The 18964-nt window shown below is 47.0% G+C and overlaps 2 protein-coding genes and 1 long non-coding RNA gene across 10 annotated transcripts; 1 reads left to right on the forward strand and 2 right to left on the reverse strand.

Moving 5' to 3' along the window:
- The first annotated feature begins 384 nt into the window (after positions 1-384).
- LOC112889657 (cyclin-A2-1-like) lies at positions 385-3460 on the forward strand. Of its 7 annotated transcripts, XR_003228138.1 has the most exons (9): positions 385-938; positions 1643-1881; positions 1957-1990; positions 2076-2225; positions 2321-2428; positions 2603-2726; positions 2838-2934; positions 3017-3100; positions 3200-3460. XR_003228138.1 is itself a non-coding variant. In XM_025956394.1 (8 exons), the coding sequence occupies exons 1-6, from the start codon at positions 1257-1259 to the stop codon at positions 2510-2512; spliced, it is 714 nt and encodes a 237-aa protein (XP_025812179.1). In that variant the 5' UTR covers positions 982-1256; the 3' UTR covers positions 2513-2934; positions 3017-3100; positions 3200-3460. The 7 variants fall into 7 exon arrangements, 1 of the variants encoding a protein (XP_025812179.1); XR_003228135.1 differs by having other exon boundaries at positions 2321-2726; XR_003228137.1 differs by having other exon boundaries at positions 2592-2934.
- A 986-nt stretch (positions 3461-4446) lies between these two features.
- Positions 4447-10235, reverse strand: LOC112891180. 2 transcript variants are annotated; one of them, XR_003228437.1, is made up of 6 exons: positions 9778-10235; positions 8555-8655; positions 7709-7810; positions 7423-7533; positions 5907-5975; positions 4447-4959 (listed from the first exon to the last, which is right to left on the reverse strand). It is a non-coding gene; the product is annotated as an uncharacterized LOC112891180 (long non-coding RNA). The 2 variants fall into 2 exon arrangements; XR_003228436.1 differs by lacking the exon at positions 7709-7810.
- Positions 10236-15126: 4891 nt separating this feature from the next.
- On the reverse strand, positions 15127-17867 carry LOC112890171 (pre-mRNA-splicing factor syf2). The gene is made up of 5 exons (XM_025957047.1): positions 17366-17867; positions 17061-17233; positions 16717-16957; positions 15706-15842; positions 15127-15588 (listed from the first exon to the last, which is right to left on the reverse strand). The coding sequence occupies exons 1-5, from the start codon at positions 17625-17627 to the stop codon at positions 15361-15363; spliced, it is 1041 nt and encodes a 346-aa protein (XP_025812832.1). The 5' UTR covers positions 17628-17867; the 3' UTR covers positions 15127-15360.
- Positions 17868-18964: the final 1097 nt, after the last annotated feature.

Genomic DNA, 18964 nt, shown 5'->3' on the forward strand with positions numbered 1-18964 from the left:
GTTTTTTAAAGTTGAGGATGAATTTAACCCTCCGAGTGAAGTTGACCCTATTTTGCCTTACTCTATCATGACTTCACGAGTGCCACACGATCCAGCAGTACCTACCCAAGGTTTTTTTTTTTGAATTGAAGGAATAAATAATTTTTTCAAGTGCGAGGAATAAATAATTGATCAGTCAGAAATTGAAAAATAGTGTGACTGGCGGTAGCATAATTTCTCAGCCCAGGCCCATGGTAGGCAAGCAAGCAAATGTACAAGATTTGGAGAGGCCGGCCTGTTTTGCCCTCGGGCTCTCCCAGCCAATAAAGGCCCAAGTAAGCCCATGAGCGTGTCTTAATCTCGGGGCCCTTCCAACACAAGAAGTCCCTCCCCCGTCTGGCGGGTGCCTGCAATCGAATCGAGAAGCTCGAATCGCCGCCGAACCTTCTCGATTCGTCCCCCACGACGACGCCTCTCTCGCCCTAGCAATGGAGGGGGCGGCGATGGGGGGAACGAACTACGTGCCGCCGATACGGCTTGGCTCCGTCCGCGTCGCCATGCCGCCACAGCGGTGGTCCTCCTGATCGGTGTCCCTCCTCCGCTCCTCGAGGGGTCGAAGCTTACCGGGGCGCCGTGTGGAAGGCGGCGGCCTGTCCGCCGAGGGATGCCTCCCCGCGGGGCTGGGGGAAGACGGAGGCGACGCGCCTATGCCTTCTCCGCTTCTCTCCCCATTCTCAGGCGCTTTAGCGATGGAGCGAGGAGCCGGCAGTTGGGGAGAGGACTCCGCGGCGGCCGATTCCGCTTCTCCGAGCCGCTTCGCCCGCTAACCCTATCGGGGGAAGGCGGCGGCCTCTCCGCCGGCTGACGACGCCTTTCGGGGAGTCTAGGCGCAACTGGTGGAGCACTGCGGCGACGTGAGATGCCTTCCGCTGCCTTACCGTGACCGCGGCGCTCCGTGGGTACGTTCGTTGGCTTTGCATCCCGTGCTTTTGCTTCGAACCCAACTTAATGGAATTCGTTCTCGTAGTGGTGTTCGATTTCGATAGGACGGGTTGCGACTTGATTCGTGTTCCCTGAATTCGAGTTCGAGTGCCGATTTGGCTATGATCCTTGTTAGGCTTTGATTCTGTGAGGGATTTTAGCAGTAAGTTTGAGTCCAGATTGGCATTGACATTTTTAATTTGTTCGGGAATCAGGGTACTTGGGTTGCTGTTGGCCTGATTTCCTGGATTGGAATTGGTCGGGGTTGAATGTAGGAACAAGTTAGGCATCTTCGTATGGTAATTTCAGAAGCCTTGTGGATTCACTCCTGCCTGGCTGTAGTAATTCTGACCATCACTTTGGATGCGGAAGTCTATACGCTGTACCTCACTGTATATCTTATTGGCCGCTTCCTTTCTCGAAACTACATTGAAAGACAGAGATTACAACTTCTGGGAATAACGAGCATGCTTGTTGCCTCGTGAGTTTTATGCTATAGCCATTTATTCTTTGATGGTGGAAAACTTAAAAATACATATGAAAATGTAACATATAAAGTTTTGCCTAGCATGTGGACCTGTTCCTCTGTGGCTAACGTACCAAATTATTGAAAATGAATAATCTGCAAGTATAGTATAGTTTTGCCCTAAAAGAAGTATCGTAAACTTTTTTTATTCTGCAGGAAATATGAAGAGATATGTGCTCCGCGGGTTGAAGAATTCTGTTTCATAACCAACAATACATATACAAAGGCAGATGTGTTTGTCATGTGAACTTGAGAAAAATAATTGCATATATGGAAGGAGCCACTGAATAAATAGCTGATAACCTCCTGATCCAGTAGGTATTGAAAATGGAGGGCCAAGTGCTGAATGACCTGGGATTTCATCTTTCTGTTCCAACAACAAAAACATTTCTCAGGTTACCATTGGCTGAATATGCCTAATATTTCATTTCGAATGGGAAACCATTGCTAACATGTCCTTTTTTTTCCAGGAGATTCCTTAGAGCGGCACAGGCATCACGTAAAGTAAGATTGGCCTCAGATCTTACAAGTCCATTCAAGTTATGCATATGTTTTAACACAGAACTAACTTCTGAAGTTTATTTTGCAGACTACTACTATCAGTTTGGGATTTCTGGCCAATTATCTTGCGGAGTTGACCTTGTTTGATTATGGATTCTTGAAATTTCTTCCTTCAGTGGTAGCAGCATCAGCTCTTTTTCTTGCTAGATGGATGCTTGACCAATCTGACCTCCCATGGGTAAGTATGAAAGGCAGTTCGTACATGCAGCTGATCATGCTTTTTTTTTTTTAAAAAAAACTTGTTATCTCTAACTTGGTGCTATTGTTATGCAGAATCAAACTCTTGATATTCAATTATGTGTCTCTGCTCTATGGGAACTGCAGCATAACACCAGTAACTGCCCTCTTAATGCCGTCCTTGAAAAGTATACACATCAAAAAGTATGCGGCCACATCATGCCATTTGAATTCCTAGCACACCTCATTATGAGGTCTTCTTCAGTTTTACTTGATAATGGCAAGTAAAACCGAAGCTGCACTTGTTTCTGGAGCAGGATTGCAGAACTCATATATAATCGATTTCCTTTCTAACCTAACCTGGTAGTTCTGTTGCAGTTTGAGTGCGAAGCAAACCTGACTTCGCCAGAGCTTCACCAGTAGCTCTTCAGCTGACACGCCAATGATATCAATTACCTGTTGATCAGCAACATTAGCAGCAGTTGTAGCTTCTAGAAATCCTGTAATCCTTTAAGCAGTCGTAGCTTCTAAAAATGTTTGTCTTAGAACATATGCTATTACATGGGGTGTATGGCTGTATAATAATGTGCTCTCAATACTTTGTGCATCGCAGAGCCTTTTGATTTGCTGAACATGGAATCCATCACTGAAAGTTACTAGAAGATATTAGATATGAGATGTTAGCTTGGTTATTAGCTGCATATAAATAGGTGAGTTGTGGACAATGCCACAATGAGCCACTTGATTTACTACTTGTGTCGGTACAGAAGTTCTGATGCTTCCAAATTGCAGGTCCTATATCATCATATGGTACGTACACTCTGAAAGGAAGCCAAGCTTAAAGAATTACACAGAGCATTGGATCCAGGCACGACGGTATGCGTTTTTTTTTTTGGTACACAAGCGATAATTTATGACTTTGAATTAGCATGGTGAATTGACCCTGTGGACTGCTTCTGAAACTTTTATGGACAGGTGGGTTCATCGCTGTGGCCAGAGCAGGTCAGGAGAATGACGCCAAGTATGCTGCAATCTGAAGATGGCGTGTTCCCGAACGTTGGCTGAATACTATGCAACAGTAGACCTCAATCGCACCGCATTGACGCCTAATTTGCCTATATTAGAGCAGACTATTTTTTTTGGGTACGGCTAGTTTGTTAAGTCATGTAACTATGTCAATGACAATAAAGAAACGGATATATATCTCAAGGTCTGAAACGGCCCAGGTTAAACAGATGAGGCCTCACTACATACTATATATCCTCAATGGTATGCCACTGATGGGCTGCAGGTCAACTAATAAAGGCCCACAGCAGTCTGAGTAAGCCCGTTGGTCCTTTTGTGGGCCGCATGAAGGCCATTAAAGCCGGTCCACGTTGGCCCTTCTTAAGTCCATACGAAGTAACTGCCCCACAATGATTAAATTTATAGCCAATTTGGGCAATACATCAGCCCAATTGGAGCCCATACGACCAAAGTTGGGCTTTCACCGGACTCAAATTGGGCATGTTTCAGCCCATTTATTTTTTAGTTTAGCCCAGGTACCAGGCGGCCCATTTAGGCCCAATATAAGCCCATTCAGGCCCGTTTGGTCCTTATGAGAGACCTAATAAGCCCGTTTATCACACATGGCCTTTGAGGGCCCTAATAGTAGCCCCGTTTATCTTAACATGACAACCATTCGACTCAAATGGACCTTTGTGGGCCTTTGGTCCACCGACGGCCCTAATAAGCCCGTTTATCCCACATGGGCTTTGTGGGCTACTTTTATGCTGATTGTGGACCGGTTTGGCACAAATATGGACCGCTTTAATGCCAGTTATGGGCCTATTGGGCTCGTATGTTGGCCTGTAAGATCTTTCCTCGGCTTACGACTAACTTTGTAGGCTATGAACTCGGATCGGTTCCTGCTGATCTGACGAATTGGGTTTCATAGGCTAACGTGTTTAACGTTACACCGGTTCGCCTCGCTTAATGAAACTCATCCTCCTAAGAAAAATAAAACTAAGTAGCATACCAAAAAAAAGAAAACACCACATGCAACCAGAACAATTAGAAAGGCCCGTTACACACAAGATTACATGCTGAAAGAAATGAGGTAACCTAAGTACCCAACCCTGCATACAGCTATGAAAATAAAGAACCACCGGGAACCACTTTTTTCAACTCCACCATTAGGTTCCTGCAAACGCAGAGAGAAAAACAGAGTTAAAGACATAGAATGGAGCAAATCAAATGCAAACTTACAATAAAACATGCAAGAGGGGACGTTATGTTATTGGTCACCACAACAAACTTGTATCTCAAGTTCTCAACATTGTTGATTAATCAAGCATTGATCCATATTCACTGATGGCGGCTCCTCGGAACTTCAATGAACCAGGAAAAAAAACTTCGGCGAATATGTGCCATTAGAAACATGGAATCATGCTAACGGGCTGTGCCGTGCCGAGTTCTCGGACCAAGCACGAGCCCACAGGCCTACTTTCTTGTCGTGCCAGCCTGAAAAATATAGGGACTCCACCGTGCCCGTGCTGTCCACCGCCTACGCGCTTGATGGAGGCCGCCGCCAGCCGCCGCTTGCGCATGCCAACACCCGTTGGCTGCCGCCTGCGCCTACCGCCGCTGCGCCCGCCGGCCACGCCTTCCCCTGCTCGTTGCCGCCGCCCCCTGTGCGCCGCCGCTTGCTTGCTTGCTGTGGCCATAGCCTTCTGGTGGATGGGAGGACAACGCCACTGCAGCAAGCCGGGACGGGAGAGGCGACTGCCAGCGGAAGGAAAGGAAGGATGTAAGGGGCGGAGGGCACAACTCGGAGGGGAGGGGAGGGGAGGACCGAGCCGGTGAAGTGCCCATCACTGCTCGTTGCTGAGGGGAATCGACGGAGGCAGAGGGATGCCGAGGGGAATCGACGGAGGTGGAGGGAAGTGACGAAGAGGATGCGGGAGAAAAAAAGAATGAGGGGCACCAACCTCCAGGTAGTAAGGTACCTAGGGTTCTGATAGGCAAATTAATGGGCCATTAATGCACCGGCCTTAAATATTGGGCCATGCCATGCCGTGCCGCCCACCGTGCTGCACTGGCGGCCCAAGCACGGCACACCATACCAGCCGTGCCGGCCTGGGCACCATGGCCGGGGCCATGCCGTGCTTGGGCCGGGCCAAAAATTCAGGCCACGTGCTAGGCTGTCAGGCCTTTTGGCCATCTATAATTATGAGTCAAGACAGTGTTGCCTTTTCAGTTTGCCCTCAAAATAAATACTAGTAACTCTGTATTTGTGTTTAATCATTAGATTTGAGCCTGGAGAGCTACTTAGTATGCACCGAAACAATGTTTTTGTTTGCCCCTCAAATAAATACCAGTATGCACCAAAGGAGCATAGGATGGTTGGCAGCATGTTCAATTGCCCCGTGTGCTTAACTGCATTTCCAACCAAGTAGAGATTCAATCCAAGCCAATGTTGCAGAATACTGATATCATAACTAATGTTTTTCAGTACTACGGGAGGAGCAAAGATGATTTCTTTTCCTACACGTTTGGTCAATGAAAAAACAGCACGAATAAGAACAAAGGGGAATAGGCCCAGATCAACCATGGTTATATGTGGATCGGAGTAATCCCATCCAAGTAAATATGCTAAAAGTTGTTCTGCCACAGTTGTCACAAGGTAAAAACATCAGAATACCTGGGATCTCGTAGGTCCGTATCAAAGGAGGACGTTCAACTCAACTACCACAAACTGAACCCTTTTCCCCTGCACAAAAATTCAACCCTCATCACGATTCTATGGCGACTTCTATAAAATGAAGAATATTATGGAATAAAAAGTAGTTTGGCAGATAAATGTATTAACGGGCAAGAAGAGAAAGAAAAGGCAAGCGCTGAGTATCTCTCCCTGTTTTATATTATCATAGGTGAAAATTCTAAAACAATCAATTATTTTTAGAAAAAAATCAGACGTTCAAGATGTTTGCACCCTTGTGGTATTGTCTTATAACCTTTGTGCTGAAAAATCAAAAGGCGTTGAGCTTGTAATTAGTTCAGAAATCAAAAGACTATCTCCCACCTCGCACCCTCTGCTTTCACTCTTATAGTCTTGTCCTGTAACCTTTGTAACTTGTTTTATCAAGCTCCTCAGTGCCTAAGTATATAAAGCCAGAACATTGCTGGATCTTTCAGCAACAAATTCATAATAGAATAACTACTATGTAAAAAGAGGGTCAAACAGGATGTCAGAAGAGGGTAATATATCAAAAACTAGGAAAAGAGAGCTTTAGTTCGTGAACCACTATCCTTAACCACTTAAAAAACTGAAAGATCAGGCACTAAGACATACATATCTGCCCTCATGTTTGTTTATCACATCGACATGTTTTAGGTGTTACAACAGACACAATCTGCCAATGAACAGCTTTTATGGTACAAACATCAGGAACTTATGTTCCTCGCATTTTTAATAAAATTTTATGCTCTTTCAATTTTTTTATGCTTAAGGTGGTGACTCTTCATAGCCTACATCCTAAAAGGATAGCACACCATCCATTGCAACCACTCACCAGATATTAAGATGCGAGTCAGTACTCGGTATCTTAAGCTTGTTGGATTTGTTGTTTACCATCCATGACATGTCAGGCTTTAAAGTCGGGGTGGGACTTGTAATGATGGCCAATGTTGATCTTAGGGATACCAGCAAGCGTATCCGAGGATTATCCTATGGTTGCCATCTTATCAGCCATATCCATGAACTTCTGTAGAAACCAGGGAATCTCCTAGCTACTCATTGAGTACTACATCAATCTAACAGTAAGGGAACCTGGTGACCAGCTCACCTCTGTTTGTACTTTAGGAAACAAGGGCCACTTGCAGTTTTGATCTTGTAAAGCTACTAAGCTGTTAGCATTTAGCAGGAGCATTACAGAACGGAAAAAGATTTCAAAAGGAATTGGCCAACTAAGGTTTGATAACAAAAATGATGTGCAGACTGAAGTAGTTCATAGAAACACAATAGAACAACAACCCTGGGCAAGCCTTGGTATGTTGGATCCTATTGCCATGTGTGCATAGATAAAGGAGATATTTATATTGGAACATATGACACTGCAACATATTTCTAACAACAATAATGACACCATCAAGCATCAATCAGTAATACTTGCCAGATGCTGCTATTAGGATGCACTGTGAATTTTCATGTAGCATACCTGATGGAATCTTTACCGGGACCGGGCTTGCCATTCCGTAATGTCCATGACTTACTCCAGTAACTGAATGAGAAAGTAAGGAACCATGTGATGGAATATTACACAAGCCATCTGTAAAATCAACATATTATCAGTGACTGGTAATATAAAACAGACAATGGCATACTGTGCCTTTCACTAATATCAGGTTAAAGATTGGTCCTGACTGTCCTAAGCAGTTGTTCTGACAAAGAGGGGGTAACCAAACAGTAGCTATTAGCATAATAAATAGAGCATTGTTGAAAACCTGTGATAAGACGCTCGGGTTCAAATAGAAAAAACATGAACAGGTTCATGCAAAAAGGTCTCCATTTTGCTTCAACTAGGAGCCTGTTCCGAAACTGTCAGACTAACATCCAAAGGATTAGTGCCATTAGCTTCTAGTAGACATAAATCTTTTTGGGGACGCCGCAATATATTCAGTATACAGCATTGCAGCATACTTGGTGAATAAAGACCAAGTAATGGCGCTCTCACTTCTTTGGCAGCTTCTGAGAAGTGACCGTTCATTGTGATGGAACCTACTGTTTTGGGGTAAGAGAAATAATATTCTTTTGGGTGCATAACGAAAACATGCAGCCTTTTCTCTATCAAGCTTCATGTACATCTTCACCGCATGAAGGATATAGCATTTATCAGTTATCATTGATGCCTGCAATTCAGTCTCATGGCATGCATGATGCATCTTTTCCAATTAAATTATCACTTTTTCAATCAAATCACCCACTTTCGGCAACTGCTTTGCAAGACCATAATAACTGTGTATTCACACCATACTGAACACGTTAGGCAATAGTTTTTGAGTGGTAATTAATATTAACCAAAAACAGTTTCAATCCTTTTCTCTTCAGAGGATAGTGGCAGACAGTTACCTAGCTCGTTTTTTCCCCTTAGGTAGCTATCTAGTTAAATTGTGAAGATTAAACTAGGAACGAAACAGAAAGAATAGAGTGTTGTCTTCTACAGATACGCTGTTATGATTATTAAACAACTTTTTAAGATCCCTGACATGCAAAACTAAGATTACCAAACTAATATGCCAATTAGCTGCAGTCAATTAAATGGGTCATATCCTAACTGAGATCTTGTATACCTGTTGCCTGATTAGATAGATCCTGAAAGCACATCTTCCATTCACCAGTGATCCTACTCCTGGTCAGGAATCAGACTTTTACAGTCTTACAGATTTATGGCCTGCAGAAAGTCAGATATGAACATCTCAAGTCACAAATTGTTGAAGGGTATCCACTCCTCCAACAATCGTCACATCAAACTCTCTTTATGGTAGCAGAATGAATATAATGGACAGTGTAATTCTTATTAAATGAGGAAATATTGCATGTCAAGCTAGAAAAACAATCATAGTAAATGGCACCAAAGTTCGAATCTCAGATAGAAATCTAAACTTTTTTTCGATGAACAATAGAAGTCCAAACCGATTACTAAGATATATGAACCGATTTTCTAATTCTGGATTTACCCAAGTAAAAACAAAATTTCCACATTGGACCAGCCAAGCAGAGGGTTCCTGCATAGCATTCATTAATTGGTCTGGCTAACAGAGTGTAAGTGTCCGGAGAGGCATCCCGATCCTCACCAACAAGGCATGCAGCGATCCATCATCTGATCTCTATCCAGACATTGCCAAAAAAAAAATGATGTATCTGCAGTGGGCAATGTTACAAACAAATTCAGAAGGCGCTGCTGATCTATATCTCACGGCACAGTGCGCAACGATAGAACACCCACATTGCAAAAGCCTACCCACTAATCTAATCCCTCATGATACCGTGTTACCATACTTACCAAGCAGGGCGAGGCAGGAGCAGGTGGAGCGCAGTTACCTCGGCTGGGAATCTATGGAAGGAGCGCTGTCGAGTGTCGACTTGTGTTTGGCAAAAAGACATTGAGGCCCTCACAGCTTACAGAGATCATTATGCAGGACCTACGGAACTTCTGTTTGGCACATAACGAGCGGGAGTAATCGGCTAGAGTTGTACACCTTGTAAATTTGTGCATACTCTCCTTTTACCTTTGTTTACCCCTCGTGTAAATACTTTGCTTCCTACTATAATGCAAGAGCAGAGCACCTACTTAATTTCTCAAAATAAAATAATTTGAACCTAAGAGCACATAGCCGATTTAGCAGCCAACTGCAACAGCAGGACACACAAATCAAGTCACAGACAACAAATCAACTCGATTGGAGGCCAAGCATCATAAGACCACAACGAAATCACCACCATCGTTTGAGACTTTGAGGACAACAATTCTAGCACCAAAACAAACAGCGGGTTCCAGAACGGCAGAACGTACCAGTGGAGACGGCACGGCAAGGTGGTGGGGTCGTCACACGCCGTCGCTGTGGACCTGTGGTCCTCCAGCCGTGCCGCGGCCACGCGGAGAGGCGTAACGCGCAGTCCCCGCGGACCTACAGACGTGCGACGACCACGCAGCGACGGCGTCCATCGTTGTAGACGCCGCCTCCTTCCTCCCCCCATCGATCGGACCCCTTCGTTAGGGTTTGGATCCTCGAGGAGGGAGGACGAGCAGGAGGACCCCCTGCAGCGGCGGCAAGGGGAGGCGAGGCGGAGGTGGCGAATGGCGCCGCGCTGCGGCGCGGGGCCGTACGGGAGGGAGGAGCCAGTGCTGGCAGCGCGGAATCCTTGGCGACCGCTCGCTCCATTGCTTGGATTTGGGGGGAATCGGGAAGGGGGCGGCGGAGGTGTGCACCCGCGCCCGGAAGAGGAACGGGAGGGAGGCGTCTGCGGCGTACGGGAGAAGCTTCGATTCGGTTTTGCTTGAGGCGGGCCGTGCCGGCGGCTTTGCTAATGGTCCCGTCGTCTAGGCTTTGTTTGGCCCAACAACAAATGGAAAACCTGGGCTGGAGAACAGCCGTTGCAGGCCCAGGACCCAGAAGCGATGTCAGATATTTTTGGCGTAAGGTACTGCAGATCCTCCCTTCAAAAAAAAAAAAAAGGTATGGCAGATCCCAACTGTTTATATAACAAAAAAAAAACTGAAAATCACATAACATTTTGATCTGCAACACGGTTTATATAGCAACGCAAAGCAGAACAGCAAAACAGAGAAGTGATTTCAGAGCTCACGCATGGGTTGTACATTGAGCAGTGACTTTTACAGCTTGCTTGTCACCTGTCTAGCGGCCGTTCATGGTGACGACCGAGGCGCCCCAGGCGATGCTGAACTTGCCTCAAAGGAAACCATCCTGCCAGCCATTGTTGGGCCCTTGGTTGGGCAAAGGAGCAAAAGCCACCAAAGGACGTCGGATTTCGGATGCAAACGAGTTCAGCATTGCTAGATGCACGGGTGGCTGGGAAGAATGACCTCGCATGGCGTACAGCAGCTGCAGAAACAAGAACAGCGCAGAACTGGGCTGGAGAACAGTAGATTGCAAGGTCTCCGATGTCGGCGTGGGGTTAATGGGCCAGTCGTCTAGGCTTTGTTTGGCCCAACAACAAACGATTCAATTCTCCACGTTGCTTGTGTCGCTAATGGCAGTGCTTCCAAACAAGGCTACAACTACAACACACACTGGGCTACATTCCTGAATGTCTTCATGGAAGCGCGAGGTAAACGGTATAACTCACTTCCTTTGATCACTCTGCATAAAAAATTATCCGATCAATGCGACCATGCATCGCTTCTTTCGATTTCTTTGCACCAGCGGCTTGCATTCACGGCCTCAGGAAACTTCGCTGAGCCGGGTGCTTTTGGATCATGTATGATCTCTGTCAATGTTCAGGCCTTTTGTAACCACAATACCACTTCGCTGCTGAACCGACGTCCGGTTCACTCTTTTTTTTTTGCAAGGTCTTTTCTGCCCTGGTCAGAGTTCTGGCGATCCGAAGGTCCCGAACCATGTTCAATCTTCAGACGTCCAATCACATTTCAGAACTGTCCATTACTATTACTCATTCAGCCTCGCCGGCAATACAGCCCAGTTCGGATTCAAATAGAGAGGCGCATTCTGAGACCTTGGATTTATGATGCACTGTACATAAGATTAAAGTACTGCAAAAGGTGCTAAAACAATCAGAGAAGGCACTCAAATGGCAAGAGTTGTATAATATATATGGCTTGCATAGAATACTCTGTAGCAAGTAAATGGTTACAGCTGAATGTTTCCTGGAAAACTATAGCCGTCATTTGCTAATGCTAAATATTTTCCATTATGTAACTTAACAATATGCAGGATGGACCAAGCTATTCAGTGATTTTTTGCCTTGTACGCAATAATAGTATCTTTTACATCTTTATTTCCAAAGCAATTTAATTTCTACCTGCTCAAACTGTTAAACAAATATCAAGGACAAGAATCCTCCGAAGGAAAAAGGAGCAACACGGTAATGCCTAATCTGACCTTCTCCAAACACACAAGCTCAGATCCTAATGCAACTTCCCCCGAAATAAAAGCTAAAATCCTAATGCGGAAAAGGCAGCTATTCACCGGAGATTAAACGACACCAAGGAGTGCAGCTGTACAATAAACCACCCTCTACATTTACCGCAAGTACATCGTCTTGAGATAACTTAACAGATAAATCATCTTAAGATAACTTAACAGACAAGCCCTACAATAGATTATCTTTTTTATCTTACAGTATACCATATCCCTTAATTTGTGGAATGAAAAAAATAAATATTATGCGTACTTAGTATGACAACAACTCGTATAAGCGCATAGTTCTTAATTTTAGCTTACGAATCGGTTATTTTGCGAAGCAACCGTCTCATTCTCTCTCCTCCTCGTCTCTTCTCTACGTCATCAAAATTTCTGGAAGTGTATATAAACTGCTGATAGGTAGCAATGAACTTGCCCTGACGAGCGAGGTGCCCAGACGATGCTGAACTTGTCTCCAAGGAAACCATCCTGCCAGCCATTCTTCAGCACTTCGGCCGCAAAGAAGCAACAGCCACCACCCTCTTTACATTTGCTTGGCAGAGGGGTAGGCAGCCTAGTAGCATACTCCTCGTCAGATTCAAACGAGTTCAGGATCAGTATTGCTAGGCCCACGGGTGGCTGGGGAGAAGGACCCTCGCATGGCCCACAACAGCTCCATAAACAAGAATGGTGTAGGCGATGGAACAGCTTGGCCGGTGGCGGCGTCGCCGTTCCGGAAATCGCGTATTCGTCAGGATCGTCTCGCCCTGGACCGCGGGAAGCGGGGAAGAGGAGGGTGCGGGCGGAGGAGCAAGGGGAGGGGAATGCGCTACGGGAGCGTGCATCAAATGGCTGAGTATCGCTGGAAAATTCACGTCGTCGCCAGCCGCGGGGAGGAGGGGGGGGGGGGGGGGCGCGGTGGCCACCAGCCAGTCAGCCATGGGAGGATAGAAAGCAAAACCAGGAACTAATTTGCAAAACGATAAGGTGTTTTGTGTAAACTGTCGGATCGCGATTAATAATCACGATCCAATCTAGGGGTCTATTTATAAATACTTGGATCGCGATTAGGAGCCGCGATCCAAATTGGGGTGTTTTATGTCAAATGTCCAAATCACTTTTGTTCGCTCTAAACCACAACGGAAAAGTCGTGGAAAAATTGCAGAGACCAGAGCTAAGGAACCGCATAATCCTGCAAAATTTCAAGCTCAGATTCGTTCGGCAGGGCAAGAAACCAAAAAAGACAAATGAGCAAGGGGGGCGGTCGTTATTTGAAATACCGACCACCCCCTTTCCTCGATTGCGCTCCAAATTAACGATTCAATGCTCCATGGAAAATTATTCAAAAAATTGATAGAGAAAGAGGAAGTAGAGAGGAATCATCCCACCAAATTTCGTGCTCAAATGAATCCGGGAGTGGGAGAACCAAAAAAGAGAAATGGCCCATGGGGTGGACGTTGTTTGAAATACCGACCACTCCTTGTTCACTGCGAACTGGACAGACACCGACCGGCGGCGACGCCGGCCGGCGCCGCAGGACTGCATCGAGCCTTGGCACGAACAACGCGCAGAGACAGGCCGCCAGAACGGGGCTATCCGTGGCTCGGCGGTGTGCAGGGCAGAGCAGGCCAGGTGAGGGGTCTGGACTCTGGCGCGCCGGGCGGTGGTCGGCGCCGCGGCGCCAATGACCACGCGGCACCAACCACCGAGGTGAGAACGCTGTTGTAACGCGCTTCCTGTTCACTCTCTTTTGCAAGGTCTTGTCAGTTTAACTTGCGCCTCCTGCTGAACGATTTCCGCTTCTCCTCACGCTCCTTGACCATTCTGTGCAAATCGACTCGATTGCGCTCGATTGTGCAAGGAATGGTAGTTGTTTGAAGTACCGACCACCCCCTTGTTGTGTACAACGATGGTGCGGGTGGGCGTAGAACAGCAGGACAGGCGGCGGCGCCGCCGTTTCAGACCTCGCCTACCTTGTTTCTGAAGCTTCTCGATCAGCAGCACCGAATCATGTCGCTTCTCGCTCTGGACCGCCGGGATCGGAGAAGAGAATGAGGGCGCGGACGGAGGAGCAGGGGGACGGGAAGGCTCTACGTGAGCTACGCGTGCCGCGATGGATACGTATCGCCGGAAAAAGTCACGTCGCCGCCGGCCGCCGGGAAGGGGGAGCGACGGCCAGGCATGGGAGGGTACCAGGGGGCAATATGTAAAACGTTGGATCGTATTTTTCGCGATTCATAGTCGCGATCCGAATTAGAGGTTTTTATGTAATATTAGATTGTGAATTAGGAGGTTTCGTGTAAATTATCCGAGCGGCCACCGGCCCTTGCTCCTCCTCCCGGCGGCGGTCACGTTCGTCTTGCACTTCCTTCCATCGTTCGCGGGCTTCGATGGAGGACGTGCGCCAGTGACGAGAGGCGCGAGGACGCCGGCGGAAGGAAGCAGGGCTGCACGGACGGCCGCGGCGCCTCCACGACCGACGCAGCCCGGCGCCGGAGCTGACCGCGCTGGAGTCGTACGCTGAATTGATAATGTTACCTCTCCCGACGCGCAATGGGAGTCTCCTGCCGCTGCACAGCACAGCCGGAGCGGTGGCGGCGCACAGCACGGCCCGGCTACGGATCCGCAGCGTCCTGCAAAGGTTCAAGCTCAGATTCAAGGGGGTGGTCGTTATTTGAAATTCCGTCCACCCCTGTTCTTCGCGAACTGGGCGGACAACGAGCGGAGGCGGCGGCCGGCGGCGCTGCAGAACTGCGGCCTCGTCGGTGACGGACACGCGGCACCGAAGTGAGAATGGGAGACATACGGCGCGGTGTTGCCTGCGGAGTGCGGACCGACCGGCATCGGAGTTCAGGGGCGATGGCGCGGTGCAGATCACTTTGGTTCGTTGCTGGAGTGACACGAGCTGCCTGCCTCGGATTACGTTGCTTGTGTCGTTACTCGCTAATGGCAATGCTCCTCTACAAGGCTACATTCCTGTAACTGTAAGCTCACATCAAGATTTATTTGATCATCAATGGGAGCATGCGTCGCTTTGTTTGATATCTGTTCACCAAGGTTTGTTTTCTCAGCATCAGGGAAATTGGGTGTGGACGTGTGGCGCTAGCTTACCGCACCTGATCCGGGTGCTTTTGGTTGGGTTATGAATTATGAATAATCTTTGTCAATGTTCAGACCTTTTGTACCACAACACAGTAGTTTCACGTAAAGCAACAATTTCTTTCAGGCATGGAGATATGCCTAGCCGCAGCATCATTAACCATAACAGTAACCATTACTATTACTCATTCAGCTCACATGAATACATAACTGTTTGTACATGGCATCAGCCTCGCGGCATTACAACCCAGTTCGGGTATCTTACAATTCCAAGTGAAACTGTCGGCCACAAGTTACAAGCACAGAAAGTAACCACGCCAAAGAAAACAACAGGTCCACTCGCTGCTAGTCGAGTGGTTAGCTCCAACGCCAGAAGGTAAAGTTACGCAAGGTTATTAGTCAGGCAAGGCAGTCCCCCTTTCCAAGTTGTTCTTGATCTCAAGCGTGTACTTGCCAAAGGCCCGCTCGATCTTCTTGTTGAAGTGCTCATTCCGGTCGTTGATAGAGTCGATGTCCTTGTCTTCGTTGAACTTCCGCCTCCTGCTGAAGGATTTCCGCTTCTCTTCACGCTCCTTGAGCTCCTTGACCATTTTGTCGATGTTTTCTTCTGGGACCTTTGACACCTGAGCAAGGCAAAACACCAATGGATTTAAGGAGTCATTTCATTTCCACATGGACCTTACTTAAACAAGACTATGAAGTATTTTTGTTGATGTGATATGACAGTACTATGGCAGTACCTTCCCATACTGGAGACTAGAGGCGTCGCGGTAGAATTCAGGATCAGCTTCCTTTGCTTTACTATACGCCTCCATGTCAACCTCTATGTTCTTGGTCCTCTTTTTGTATGCATCATATAAGGTCTTCTGATTGAAAACTGCGAGCATAAGCACATCTCTCAGATGCAGGTAAATGATTCGAATAGAGAAAGGCACATTATGAGTTCTCAGATTTATGATACACTGCGCATAAGATTTAGCACTGTTAATGGTACAAGCAAACCAAAGAAGACACTCAGATGGCAATAATTGTATAATATATATGGCTTCAATAGAATATTACTTATGTAGCAAAGAATGGTTATGGCAGGCATTTGCTAATCCTATATATTTCCCCTTATGTTGCCAACAAACTTAGCTTATTTTTCTTGTTCAATGGGCATATCCAGGATGAAACAAGCTATTCAGTGAACTTTGCCTTGTGATCAAACTGTAAACCAAGCTATTCGGTGAACTTTGCCTTGTGATCTTTATGTTCCACATAATTTAAATTCTATCTGATCAAACTGTAAAAGAAATATCATTGATAAGAATCGCACAAAGGTTAACGCCTAATCAGCCATTCTCCAAAACACGTACAAGTAGATCCTAATGTGAAAAAAAGCAGCAAATCACCAGAGATTAAACAACACGCAGGAGAGTGGTTGTGCAATAAACAAGCAGTGGTGTTTTATATGTTTTTGCACATGTCATTGCAACATACTGTACCAGTTCTATGCATTCTTCTGATGTTTCACTGGAATAATACTTTTTCTCTACGAATCACCAGAGATTAAACAAAACACATTAGATGTTGATAATGATTGTAAAATAAACAAACAGTGGTGTATTATCAGTTTTTGGCGTTTTGCAAATGTTAGTGCAATATACTACGCCAGTCTATGCATTCTTCTGATATTTCACTGTAAGATTTTTTTTTCTGGATGCATCAAACCACTATGAATGCAATAGTGAGTGAAAAGACTAGCTCACCATCCCACCCATAAGGTGCAGGTTCCTTCTCCCATTTCTTGTACTTCGCTTCTGCTGTCTCCTGTGTATCGAGCATGAAAGCCTTTGACATATCAAGGCCATTTGAGTCAAGCAACTTTCCAATCTTCTTCTTTCTGTCCTCTAGCCACTTCTGCTTAGAAACACCTCGACTCTCACCACGAGGCTCCATTCTCTTCTTCTCAGCAACCATCGCCTGCTGGTTCGCTTTCTTTGCTTCGTTCTGAGGGGAATTAAACATAAAGGGAATGAGTGATATGCTGAGCAGGAAATAACATGATACACTAGGTAAGGAACTCCTGGCCGGAATCACCGATTTACAATACCATTTTAAGGCGCAGCTCGAACAGCTTTTTCTGCTTTTCGGTCATCTGCGAGTAACCATCATCTGTGCCAGCTTCCTCCTGCTTCTCAGCATCATCATCATCAGGTTGCTGCTCTGCGGCGCCAGACGTGCCGGCACCAATAGCAGGCGGTTCTTGCTCCCCACGCTCCAACCCTAGCAGCATGACGATCCAGAAATTATAAACCATAAGCAACCAACAACTATATGCAGACTCAAATCGACCACGAACTAAATTTACCAAAAATAAAATCGACATTACGAACGGAACGGAATCGGTCGCAGCACCTGATTTGGCGTCGGCGATGCGCTTGAAGCAGTACTCGGAGCACTCATGGTACGGGTTGGAGGCGTTGATGCAGTCCGGGTGGACGGTGCGCTGCTCGGGCGGGCGCGAGTCGGGCAGCTCGTCGTCCAGGCGCTGCCTGGCCTCGGCGATCTTGCGGAGGCAGTAGTCGGAGCACTCGTGGTACGGGTTGGACGAGTTGATGCACTCCGGCCGCGACTTCCCGTCCGTCGACGGCCCCGCCACGGCGCCCTCCCTACCCATCGGCGAGCGGGATCGGGGGATCGACGGAACCCTAGGTCAGAGTCGGGTCGGTTCGATTCCGTCGGAGACTTGGCTCGCTCGGGTGGGGGATTGGGTTGGGGGAGACGGGAGGAAACGCGGCGGCGGCGGCGAGGCCGTGTTGGGTTGGGCTTTGTTGCTCGTTTTGTTTGGGTTTTCGAGCTTGATTTGGTTGGAATCCGCTCGGAGTGCGTGGTAGGCCTTCCTCGTGCGGATTCCTTCCTGCGGCCCAAAAGGCACGTAAACTAACTAGCCCACTTGGCCCGTTTAAGAAAAAGTAGAATGCCTTGAAAAAAATAGAAAAAATGGCAGTATGGCACAGCTTCGCCAGCGACCCCCCAGAAAACAAGACGCAGAAGGAAGAACAGTCAGCGGCACGGTCGCACGGAGACAAGCATACTACTCCGTAGTAGTCTAGAAGGAAAAGGAAAGGAGCATACGGTTCGCTGCAGTTGCACGGCCACCAACCAGAGATGTGTTGTCCGGAGCCGAGCAACTTGTCTTCCGCCGCCCCGTCCTCACGCCCGCGCCCGCCCGCACGGCGCGACTTGTCTTCCACCGCCCCGTCCTCACGCCGGGTACGTGTGAACCATGAATAGAAAAGAAAGCCACGCAGCCGCGTCTGGCCGGCCGGCCGTGCGCGAGTGCAACAACCACCACTCCACCAGTCTTCTACCACCCGTCCTCAGCTGCGGACCGCATGTCCGGCGCCGGCGTCATCCAGCGCGTCACCCGGACGACGAGGCATCCAGATTCCAGATAGTCAAAAACGAGAACCAACGAACCAACCAACCAACCGGGGCCCTCGTCAGAGTTCCAAGGTCGAGCGTTCTCCATCAGTCCTCTCCGCTCGCGGTCAAAAATAGACCCGGGGCCTGAACTCGACGGCTCATCAAGCAACCCTTTCAGAATTCAGGGCGTGTTTGTTTTCTAAAGTATAAAGTTTAGAAGGTCACATCAAGAAGAATTTTGTCATTTAGAAGTATTAAATAAAATCTAATTATAAAACTAATTGCAGAACCTCAGGACTAATTCGCAAGACGAATCTAATGAAGTATATTAGTCCATAATTAGCAGATGATTACTGTAACATCACTGTGGCAAATTATGGATTAATTAGGCTCATTAAATTTATCTCGTGAATTAGCATCCATCTGTGTAAAAAATTTTATAATTAGATTTTATTTAATACTTCTAAATGATAAGATTCTCTTTGATTTGATGGGTGTATGGTAGGAAGAACAGCACTTTCTGACATACAGGCCTGTCCTGTATCAGCAGTAGTTCTCTGATGCTGACATGCAACAGCACGGCGCCAC

This window comes from Panicum hallii, chromosome 4 (genome assembly GCF_002211085.1).
Source record: "Panicum hallii strain FIL2 chromosome 4, PHallii_v3.1, whole genome shotgun sequence".
Classification (NCBI taxonomy): Eukaryota; Viridiplantae; Streptophyta; class Magnoliopsida; order Poales; family Poaceae; genus Panicum; species Panicum hallii.

Coding starts and splice junctions, on each gene's coding strand:
- LOC112889657 (XM_025956394.1), top strand. CDS start 1,257: ATGGTAATTTCAGAAGCCTTGTGGATTCACTCCTGCCTGGCTGTAGTA. Junction 1,442..1,642: donor ACGAGCATGCTTGTTGCCTC/GTGAGTTTTATG, acceptor TTTATTCTGCAG/GAAATATGAAGAGATATGTG. Junction 1,719..1,804: donor ATACATATACAAAGGCAGAT/GTGTTTGTCATG, acceptor CTGATCCAGTAG/GTATTGAAAATGGAGGGCCA.
- LOC112890171 (XM_025957047.1), bottom strand. CDS start 17,627: ATGGGTAGGGAGGGCGCCGTGGCGGGGCCGTCGACGGACGGGAAGTCG. Junction 16,958..17,060: donor TCGAGCTGCGCCTTAAAATG/GTATTGTAAATC, acceptor AATTCCCCTCAG/AACGAAGCAAAGAAAGCGAA. Junction 15,589..15,705: donor CTAGTCTCCAGTATGGGAAG/GTACTGCCATAG, acceptor TGCCTTGCTCAG/GTGTCAAAGGTCCCAGAAGA.